Source organism: Tachyglossus aculeatus, chromosome 9, assembly GCF_015852505.1.
Source record: "Tachyglossus aculeatus isolate mTacAcu1 chromosome 9, mTacAcu1.pri, whole genome shotgun sequence".
NCBI classification, from domain to species: Eukaryota; Metazoa; Chordata; class Mammalia; order Monotremata; family Tachyglossidae; genus Tachyglossus; species Tachyglossus aculeatus.
Window position 1 is genome coordinate 37,171,988 of NC_052074.1, and position 11,113 is coordinate 37,183,100.

The 11,113-nt window shown below is 54.8% G+C and overlaps 1 protein-coding gene across 1 annotated transcript; it reads left to right on the forward strand.

The window, feature by feature from the left end:
- The first annotated feature begins 1,059 nt into the window (after positions 1 to 1,059).
- Positions 1,060 to 10,510, forward strand: LOC119932549 (carnosine N-methyltransferase 2-like). Its single transcript, XM_038751839.1, has 8 exons — positions 1,060 to 1,115; positions 1,980 to 2,035; positions 2,995 to 3,133; positions 5,508 to 5,560; positions 7,335 to 7,442; positions 8,102 to 8,232; positions 9,373 to 9,466; positions 9,735 to 10,510. Exons 1-8 carry the CDS (start codon positions 1,090 to 1,092, stop codon positions 10,223 to 10,225), a joined length of 1,098 nt encoding a protein of 365 aa, XP_038607767.1. The 5' UTR covers positions 1,060 to 1,089; the 3' UTR covers positions 10,226 to 10,510.
- Positions 10,511 to 11,113: the final 603 nt, after the last annotated feature.

An 11,113-nucleotide genomic window follows, 5' to 3' on the forward strand; every position in this document is an offset into this window, starting at 1 on the left:
CAGATACCCAGCAGGGGCCCTCTTCCCTCTTCCCACCATGCACCTGGCTGAGCCCATTTCCCTGGCTGCTGACTTGAGGCAAGGGTAACTGGATGGGGGCTAGTGGCATCCTTTTTTTAAAAAAAAAGGTATTCACTAAGCACTTACTATGTGTCAAGCACTATTCTAAGCCCTGGGGGAGATACAAGTTAATTAGGTTGGTCGCAGTCCCTGTCCCGCAGGGGGCTCTCAGTCTAAGTAGGAGGGAGAAAAGGAGAGCTGAAGCACGGAGAAGTTAGGTGACTTGCCCAAGGTCACACAGCAAGCAATTGGAAGAGTCCTCCGACTCCCAGGGCTGTGCTCTTTAGACCACGACCCTTCTCATTGCTCTGCTGAGCCTTTCAGACACCCATAGGTTTCTGGGGATTCTTGGCCACTCCATCTTGCCTCTCGTAGTTACCCCGAGGTCTTTGGGGCTCGTTTTTGCTTCTTGGTTCCCAGTACTCCCCGCGGGCGATGCCTGTGTCCCCAGATGCCTCCCTGGGCAGCGAGCCCCGTTCCCCCTCCACACCCACCCCTGCCTCTCCCCAGCCACTAAATCAATTCTCCGCCAGAGCTAAATTTATTTGACTGAGCTGGTTTCCCCTTACGCTATCAAATCGTTCCTGGCTGAGCGAGGGGAAAGGGAAATTGTTCTCAGAAGACTCCTTCATCAGCCGAGAGATTGACATTTTCAGCAGCCGAACAGGTGAAAATCTGACGTCCCGAATCCCAGCCCCAACCCCTTTGCTGGGCTGAGTCCTTGGAGATACACCCGGCCGCCCGGGGGGCAGAAGGAGGAGGAGGGCGGGGAGGGGGAACGAGGAGGAGAAAGAGGAGGAAGAGGAGGAGGAGGGAAAGGAGGAAAAGGAGAAAAAGGAGGTGGAGGAGGAGGAGGGAAAGGAGAAAAAGAAGGAGGAGAAGGTGGAGGAGGCGGGAACCCCCTGGAAGAGGAGGAGGAGAAGGAGGGGAGAGGGAGGAGAAGGGTCCAGTCCGAATCGCGGTGTCCCAGAGCTCGGTGTCCGCGAGGGGGACTGCAGGAAGCGGGGCCCAGCCGAGCAGGGCCACGCGATGGAGCCGGGGAGAGAGAAGACTCGGTATGTGCCCACCTGAGCTTCCCGTTCGCCCGGCCTGGCCCGGCTGTCCACCCTGCTTTGGTCTGGGAAAAGGCCGCTTTTCCCGGTTCCTGACAGGGATAGGAGGGGAGGGGAGGGGGAGGGAAGGAGGGGAAGGGGAGGGCTTGGAGGGGGCCGCTGAGGATCCCGGGGCTCCCGGGCACGAGGCTGGACCGGGTGGGTGCATGCGTGGCTCCGCGGGGCTTTGCTCCGCAGGTCTGACCGGTGGCCGGAGGAAGCGGTCACCCCGGGCTCCGGAGAGGGCCCATTGCCCTGGACCCGCGGACTCTCCCGCCCTGAGAAGCAGCAGGGCGTAGTGAGAAGCAGGAGGGCGTACTGGATAGAGCACGGGCCTGGGAGACAGAAGGTCATGGGTTCTAATCCCGCTCCGCCACTTGTCTGCTGTGTGGCCTTGGGCAAGGCACTTCACTTCTTTGTGCCTCAGTTCCCTCATCTGGAAAATGGGGATTAGGGCTGTGAGGGGAGCCCCATGTGGAACAGGGACTGTGTCCAACCCGATTTCCTTGTAACCATCCCAGAGCTTAGTACAGTGCCTGGCACATAGTAAGCGCTTAACAAATACCACCACCACCACCATAATAATAATAATAATAATTATTATTATTATTAATAATAATAATAATTATTATTATCTCGTCGGGAATATAGTTTCTCAAACCCAAGATTTTCAGGGATCGCTGATGGGAGCTCCCACTCTTCCCGGAGCTCGTCCCGAGAGCTCCGTCGGGGAGACAGTTCGAATTTGAAAGGAATATGGGGTTCAGCCCCATCTCCCCCCGGAAATCGCCACTCAGTGTCCGTGTGTCTGTCCTATCCGCCACGCAGATTCCGCTGCCCGGACTTCGAGGCGCAGCTCGTGATGCCACCGTGCGAAGGGGCAGGTAACCGTGGGCGAGGCTTGCCTTCCTTCGGCTTGCCGAGAGAGACCGGGGTCGGTCGGTCGGTCTGGCGAGGGTGGAGGGAGGCAGGGTCTCCGTGGGCTGGGCAAGGACTCCAGAGGGTCAGAGGGAGTAGCGGCTCTTCCCCAGAGCAAAGTCCGGGCCTCGGAAATCATCCCTAGTGGCGCGCCTGGTGAGACAGCTGGGGGAAGAGCGGGGGTGACCTGCGGTCACTGGACAGGCTGGTCACCCTCGCCCCACAGCAGGCCTTCGTTCAGCAAGGGAAAGGGGGCAATCGGGGACAGAGAAAGCCAAACCCAAGAACACACCATCAGAGGAGCAGCGTGGCCTAGTGGATAGAGCTCAGGCCTAGGAGTCGGAAGGAGCCGGCTCATCCACTTGTCGGCTGTGTGACCTTCAGCAAGTCACTTCACTCCTCTGTGTTCAGGTCCATCTTTAAAATGGGGATTAAGACTGTGAGCCTCATGTGGGACATGGACAGTGTCCAACCCGATTAGCTTGTATCTACCCCAGAGGTTAGTACAGTGTCTGGCACTGGCACGTACCATTTAACTCATACCAAAATTTGATAATAATAATAAAAGGAGGCAGCGGTGGGGGCGGGCAGTGGCTGGTGTCAGGTGGGGAGGAAAGGCGCTAACCAGGGTTGTCGGTCCTTATCCCCGCCGGCGGGAAGAGAAGCAGTCACAATTCTGTCCTGGGCTGCCTGGGTGTGGGCGACCAATGCTGGAGTCCTGGCGTCCGAGAAAGGCGGTGTCGTTCCACAGAGGCCGAAGCCCAAGGATGCCTGAGTTCTCCGCTGGCCCGATGGGTGGCTAGGGGAGTGACCTGCGGGGTTGCCGACGAGCTCAGAGGGGGGCGTGACCGGCGAGGAGGAGAGGGATTCTGAGTTGCCCTTGCTGACGTGGGATGGTGGCCACCCATGTGCTCTCGCTCTCCAGGACCATGCGTGCGGGCCCCCATGCGGAGTCTGACGGAGGAGGAGTATACATGTGCCTTCAGAGCCTTCCTGGACCGCTCCACCGAGCACCAGTGCATGGAGGAATTCAACACCTCGGTGCTGCCAGGCGTGTTAGCCAGGTGTGTGCTGGACGAGCGCCCACGACGCCGAGGGTCGTGGGGGTCGTGGGGGTCCTGACCTCGGGGACCTCACTTTTCTGCCCTTGTTGGCCCACCCGCTGGAGAACCCTAGCCGGGCATGTAGGTGCCAGCCAGGGCTTCCTCGGACCCTTCCTTGGTTTCGGCGGTTTGTTCCTGGGTGGGTCCCGGGTCCCGGATTTGGGGGTGATGGGGCCGGTGCCCCCTGATCCCGAGTTTGGGTTGACAGCATCCTTCCCCCACAACTGTCTGGGCTGGATTCCAGCCTCCCTCCCACGGCCTCCGACCAGATAATAATAATAATTAATAATTATGGGTTTTGTTCATTCATTCATTCAATCGTATTTATTGAGCGCTTACTGTGTGCAGAGCACTGTTCTAAGAGCTGGGAAAAAAATACTCCGGTGAGAATGGTCCCTGCTCCCCAAGGGGTTCACAATCTATGAAGGCAGGCGTTCCAATGAGCCAAGGGAGGTTAATAATAATAATCATAATCGTATTTGTTAAGCGCTTACTATGTGCCAGGCACTGTACTAAGCGCTGGGGTGAATACAAGATCTGGGCGCTTCCGGGAAGGGCTGGGAAGGTTCCCAAATCGGGTGTTTCTGACCCGTTAGCCCTGCGCTGATCCCCAGCCACGACCCCCGACCCCTTCCCTGCACCCACGCGGCGCATTCGGCACTTTTGCCCGCAGGCTGTCCTCGGTCTTAACTTCTCTGTGCCTCAGTTACCTCATCTGTAAAACGGGAATTAAAATGTGAGCCCCACATGGGACAACCTAGTTACCCTGTATCTATCCCAGCGCTTAGAACAATGCTTGGCACATAGTGAGCGTTTAACAAATACCATTGTTATTATTATTATTATCTGAATTTAACCCCAAGCCGGCCGGGCCCCCCAGCCCCTCCATCGACGCAGCGTTTTCGGGGAAACGTCTGAGCTGACTAGTCCCGCCAAGGGCCTGGCCGAGGGACCCGCTGGAGGCGCCGGCTCCGGGCGGGGTCTGCCGGCCTCACGGGCCAGGCGTCCGGCTGAGGACCAGGCGTCCGGCTGAGGAGGACCAGGCCAGCTGGACCCTCTAGAAAGGAGAGTGCCGGCTCCCCTGACGTCACAAGCAGGAGAGAGAGAGAGAGAGAGAGAGAGAGAGAGAGAGAGAGAGAGAGAGAGAGAGAGAGATAGCCAACAGCCAGAGTTCGGCCTTGCCCGCCCGAAATAGCCAGACCAGTGTCCGCAGCGCTTGGACCACCTAAGCCCAGCGCTGGAACCGGTCCTGAATAGAGCGGGGATTCGAAGATGGTCCAGCGGGGGAAACGCTGTTGCAGCACACACACACACACACACACACACACACACACACACACACACACACACACACACACACACACACACACACACCCTGAATTGTGTATATTATATACGACTATGGTGTTTGTTAAGCGCCTACTATGTGCCAAGCACTGTTCTCAGCGCTGGGGTAATAATAATAATAATAATGTTGGTATTTGTTAAGCGCTTACTGTGTGCAAAGCACTGTTCTAAGCGCTGGAGCACTGTTCTAAGCGCTGGACACTGTTCTAAGCGCCGGGCACTGTTCAAAGCGCTGGACAGGGTAATCAGGTTGTCCCACGTTAGAGTCAGGGCTTTGGAGTCAGAGGTCATGGGTTCAAATCGCGGCTCCGCCAATTGCCAGCTGTGTGACTTTGGGCAAGTCACTTAACTTCTCTGTACCTCAGTTACCTCTTCTGTAAAATGGGGATGAAGACTGTGAGCCCCCCGTGGGACAACCTGATCACCTTGTATCCTCCCCAGTGCTTAGAACAGTGCTTTGCGCATAGTAAGCACTTAATAAATGTTATCATTGTTATTATTATTATTATGTTGGGTTCACTGTCTTAATCCCCATTTTACAGATGAGGGAACTGAGCCACGGAGAAGCTAAGTGGCTTGCCCAAGGTCACCCAGCAGATAAATGGCGGATTCGGGTTTAGAACCCACAACCTCTGACTCTCAAGCCCGTACTCTTTAATAATTATGGTATTTGTTAAGCACTTACTATGTGCCAAGCACTATTCCAAGCGCTGGGGTATGGTAATCAGGTTGTCCCACGAGGGGCTCTTTCCACTAAGCCACGCTGTTTCAATCTTGAACAAAAAACTGCACACTCCTTGTTCACACCTGCGCAACCACCTTCCCGAGGGACTTCATCCAAACTCCCCAAACCTTCCAGAAACCATTCACAGCTGCCAGCACCGTGCCACCTGATCTTTGACGGGCAGGGATTCGATATTCTGGGCACACTGCAGTGGCAATCCCCGCCCCCTGTCCTGCTGGACACACTCACTGTCTTGTGTTTCAGGATCGGAGATGGAAAATCCACGATAAATGTGTTAGGCGTCGGCAGTGGACCAGGTAACGACGTGGGTTAACTTTGAATCTTCTGGGACCCCTCCCCCGCACCAAAAATGTCCTTCTGGTGATATTCAGGCCCCTCAAGTAGGTGGTTTTGAGAAATGAACTCTTTTTCTTCTGTGCCAAAGCACATAGTATTTGCTTTTTATGGTATTCGTTAAGTGCTTACTGCGTACGAAGTACTGTGCAAAGAGCTGGGGTAGATACAAGGTAATTAGGTTAGACACAGTCCATTTCCCACATTGGGCTCACAGCATTAATCTCCATTTTACAGATGAGGTTAACTGAGGCACAGAGAAATGCAGTTACTTTTACCCAAGGTCACACAGCAGACAAGTGGTGAAGCCGGGATTTGCACCCAGATCCTTCTGACTCCCAAGCCCTTGTTCTATCCACTAGGCCACACTGCTTTAACAAATACCATTTTAAAGCAAATGGGGAAGACAGGGTGGTTCTCGCCTCCTGCCTGGATCTCACCCTGTTCAATTTTTCTCAGGTAAGAGGAAAGGAGACTTTGAGTGATTGTGAGATTAGTGGATGACTGTAATAATAATAATAATAATAATGACATTTATTAAGCACTTACTATGTGCAAAGCACTGTTCTAAGCGCTGGGGAAGTTACAAGGTGATCAGGTTGTCCCACGGGGGGCTCACAGTCTTCATCCCCATTTTACAGATGAGGCAACTGAGGCCCAGAGAAGTGAAGTGACTTGCCCAAAGTCACACAGCTGACAATTGGCAGAGCCAGGATTTGAACCCATGACCTCTGACTCCAAAGCCCGGGCTCTTTCCACTGAGTCACGCTGACCACTGACACAGAATATCAGACCTTGAGAAAGATAATTCCTGGCTCAGCTCCATGGCCCACCCAGCCCTGGGCTATGTCTCTGTCAGCGACTCCAGGACACTTGGAGGTTGCAATCCTCAACATATACCCTCATGGTTAGGGTTGGATTGTCCAGCACACCTGACTCTTCACTCTCCATCTCTGTCTGTCCCCCAGTAGCCTAGCAGAGACCATCGGACAACCCCTACTCTCCTCCTCCATCCCTGACTCTCCCCCAGTGGCCCAGCCCAGAATATCCAACACCCCTGATTCTCCCTTTTCGAATCCTGATTGTCCCTTCAGTAATATAGCATGGACACTTGTCTGTAAGTCTGTCCAAAACCCTCTGAATCTGCTGATGTTCCTAGCTGAGGGAATGGCTCCCCTTGCTCAACCCACAAGGGGAAGACCTGTTTCCAGCTGTTTGTTCTGAATCAAGAGGTGTGGGATTTGGGGAACAACAATTTTGTTTCCATCCTGCCAATCCCTTCCTGGTTCTGAAAATCCTCACCCTGCCCCCTCCCAGCCTTGCCCTTGTCCTCATCCTCATCATGAAGCTGCTCCATCCTCCTAATTGCTTTCTGTTTCAGCCCAAAAGTTTCAGTTGTGCTTCCATTGTGCCAACTCTCCCCCACTCCAAGCCCAGGGAGCCAGTGACCCCCAACCTGAACTCACATACCAGAGTCCTTCCCCGAGAGTGTCAGACCCCCCCCACCCCCTTGCCAGAAGGAGAATCTGGATTGAAGCGTGTTTTTGGGCTCATTCTCCTTTGCAACATTGGTCATTTGGGGGAGCAACAATGTCTAGCTGCCAGAAGCAGGACCTGAGTGTGAGCCCTGAACAAGCGCCTCGTGGGGGAAGTAGCAGCAGACTGCCAGTCTGTCAGAGGCCCAGGAGTGAAACTCTGAACTTGATTCCATTTAAGCTATTGTGCTTTGTCCCTCAGGGGAGCAGGACTTGAAAATGCTCCGGGTAATCCAGGAATGCCACCCAGGGAGGCCCATCGACACTGATGTGATTGAGCCCAATGCAAAGCACATTGGGAAATTCAAAGGTTTGTCCCCACTTCACCCCACCTCCTGATGCCCCCAACCTGCCCGAGGCCCATGCCTTCACCCAGGTCAACGCTAAGCCTCAGTCTCTATCAAGAGGCCTGGGCACCTGGTGAGCATGTATGTGTATGTGCGTGTTTTGGGGTGTGTAAGGTCCTTGAGGGCAGAGATTATGTCTACCAACTCTCTCCTAAGCACTTATTACAGTGCTTTGCAAACTAAGTGCTCAATAAGTACCAATGATTGACTGCACATGTGTTTAAATGGGAGGGCAGGTGTGTATGTAAGAACTTGTGTGCCCAAAGGGTGTGTGTGTGTGCGTGCGTGTGTGTGTGTGTGTGTGTGTGTGTGTGTGTGTGTGTGTGTGAGAATGCACATGCACTCAAAGTGCAGGCACTGCACCCCTTCAGGACTTCAGCTCCACCCAGCCAGGGTAAGAAGCTTTTCTGATCTCATCCTGGTTCCATCCTGGAGACAGATGGCTTCGCCTCTGAGCAGGGGACCATGGAGGTTTGGGGGGGACCATGGGGAGCAGAGGGAGCCGGGGGCCTTGGGGGGAAGGGGAGGGAATCTGATGGTTCAGACCAGGTCGTGATCCTGGCTGGCAGGGCCCAGGGTCACGTGGGCCCCATGGGACCTGTGGACCTCTCCTTCCCCATAGCCCTGGTGGGTGCCTCATCCGGGCTGGAAAATGTGAAGTTCCACTGGCACCAATTAACGGCAGAGGACCACGAGGCCCGGGTGCGGGGCGAGGCTGGACGGAAGCAGTACCACTTCATCCACCTGGTACAGGTAGTTGGGGGTCACTGACGGGGGGGGCTTTGTGGGTTTGGGCACTCCTTCCCTAGCACCCGGCGTCAGAGTGGGGAATTTGGGCCCTGGCTGCAGTGGGACTGGGATCATGTCACCCTGGGAAGGGGGCGTCTCCCTCCCCTCAGTGAAAGGTTCAATTTTGCACAGGGGACAGAAAGGACCCAGAGATTTCCCTCCTCTTTCTCCTCCTCTCATTCTGCTCTTAGTCCCCCTGACCATCTCCCCTCGAGCAAAAATTCTTTGCCCAGACCAACAAAGCCAAATATTTTTCCTTCTGTTATCAATATTGATTCATTCATTCAATCATATTTATTGAGCGCTTACTATGTGCAGAGCACTGTACTAAGCGCTTGGGAAGTACAAGTTGGCAACATATAGAGACGGTCCCTACCCAACAGCGGGCTCACAGTCTAGAAGGGGGAGACAGACAACAAAACAAAACAAAACATATTAACAAAATAAAATAAATAGAATAAATATGTACAAGTAAAATAAATAGAGTTATAAGTATGTACAAACATATATACAGGTGCTGTGGGGAGGGGAAGGAGGTAAGGCGGGGGGATGGGGAGGGGGAGGAGGGGAAGAGGAAGGAGGAGAAGAGGAAGGAGGGGAAAAGATCCCTCGGGGAATCAAACCCCGGTCTCCCGCGTGACAGGTGGGGATACTCACCACTATAGTAATGAGGAAACAATTGATTGTGTGTAGAGTAGTGTCCTGGGCAACTCCTGCATGCAGAGTGCAGTACTGAGTGCCTACTGTGGGCAGAGCCTTTGGGACCATTCACTAGGAGTAGAAGATACAGTCTCTGCCCTCGTGGAAAAGCTTGGCAGGGAAAAATTGCACGTACACAGTGGGATCAAGTGGAGAGTTGAAGATCCAACTGGTAATACAAGTCACTCCAGGAAGCTAAAAAGGAACAAATCCAGGCCAGGGGGCAGAGGGAATGCCCGGACCCCTCCCCTGCTCCTGGCCCTCGTCCTCCTCCCACTCCCAATCCTGCCCCAGTTGTCTCTGATTGAACGAGTGGGGGTAGATAACTGTTAGGAGTCACCTCGGAATCCTACGCGGGGGGTAGGCCAGTCAGTGTGCCCAGATGCTGCCCTTTGTGACTTCCAGATGCTCTATCGGGTGGATGATATTGCTGCTACCATCAAGTTTTTCTACAGTTGCCTGGCAGCTGGTGGTAAACTCCTGATCATCATCCTGTCAGGTACACAAGCCCCATCCACCCAGAAACAGCCGCTGGCCCAAACCCCAGCCAGTTCAGCTTTAGAGGTGAGGGGAGTGGCCTGAGGTAGTGCCCACCTGGGGGGGTCATTTCTCCTGTCAGCCAGGATATGTCTAGGGGTGGCTTGGGAGGAGCGTGAAAGTGTCTTGTGATGGCATATGTTGGATGAGAGGTGGTGTGAGGGTGCTGGGGGTGCCAGGTGTCGGCATGGGGGGTGGCACTGGCATTCTGCTTTTTGGTTTTCCCGCAGGAAGTAGTGGCTGGGCCGGGCTGTGGAGGAGCCACCAGCACTGCCTGCCCTTGACCGACAGCGGTCACTATGTGACATCTTTGGACATCCAGGACATCCTGCTGGGCCTGGGGCTGGAGCACAGGGTCTATGATCTGCCCTCCCGCTGGGACATCACCGAGTGCTTCACTGAAGGGGACAAGGTTGGGGGGCTCATGCTGGACTTCCTGACGGGCACAAAGGACTTCAGGGATACCGCTCCCCTTGACCTCAAGACCCGGCTGCGGGAGGCGCTACGCCGGCCCGAGTGCAGCAGCCTGGAAGGCAGGAGGGTGATGTTCAACAACAACCTGAGCATGATCGTTGTGTCAGCCCCGGAGGACCCGGAAGTCCTGGAGGCCCCAGAGGCACTGGAGGCCCCAGTTGCCCTGTGTCACCAGAGCCCCGAGGCAGTGGAGTGGGACACTTTTGAACCCACCCAGAGCAGGGGTGGGGGGCAAAGTGCTGCTTAACCCTCTGGAGCCCAGGCAGTGGGGCCTGATTAGTGTCCACACTGTGATAAAAGAGGAAAGCTGAGGGCAGCGTCCAGGGCTGGTCCTGTTGGGCAGATCGGGGAAGGAGAGTGATTTGAGTTGGGAACCACACCAGGTAATGCGGGTGGGGAAGGACAGGAGGCAGGTGTTCCAGTGCAGGTGTTTTCCTCATGGTGAGGCTGGTTATCCCCTGCAAGGATTTTCAGCTCAAACCGGAAGCTCAGTCACAGCCAGAGCAGGGTATTGGCCCAACCCAGAAAGCCCATTGACTCTAAAGGTGGCTACTGGTTGGATGATGCCTTGCCCTGACCTGGGTAGAAGTAACACCATGCTATCTGCCCCTCTGCTCTTCCCTCTCTCTTACTCCCTTCCTCTCCCCCATCTCTCCCATTCCTCTTATTTCCCACTGTCCCCCACTCTCCCCACTCCCTGGTCCCTCTGCCCCTGCACTCTTCCACACCAGGGAATCCTCTGACAGGAGGCCACCCCTCATCTTTGGAAGCCAGGACACCCCACTAGTTATGGGACTGCAGGCCCAGAGGGCTAAGGTGTGAGTGAATGGGTGGAGGGCTTACTCCCGCCCACAGCCAGATGGAGGAGCCTGCTCAGCCCAGGAAGGACCTGGAGGAGCCACTGGGGGCCAGACCTTCCATCCAGCCCAGCCTCTGGCCACTACTGAAGGCTTCATCCCGTTTGGGTTGGGATCAGCACAAGTGCTGGAAAAAATCTTCGGACCTGCTTCTCTCGCCAGGGTGGTCTGTCAATTCACACCTACAATTTTTCCCATAGACTATCAGCTCTGCAAAGGTGAGGACATGGCTTTTCCTTCTCTATGTTCGCTAAGCACCTCATACAGCTCTTTACACT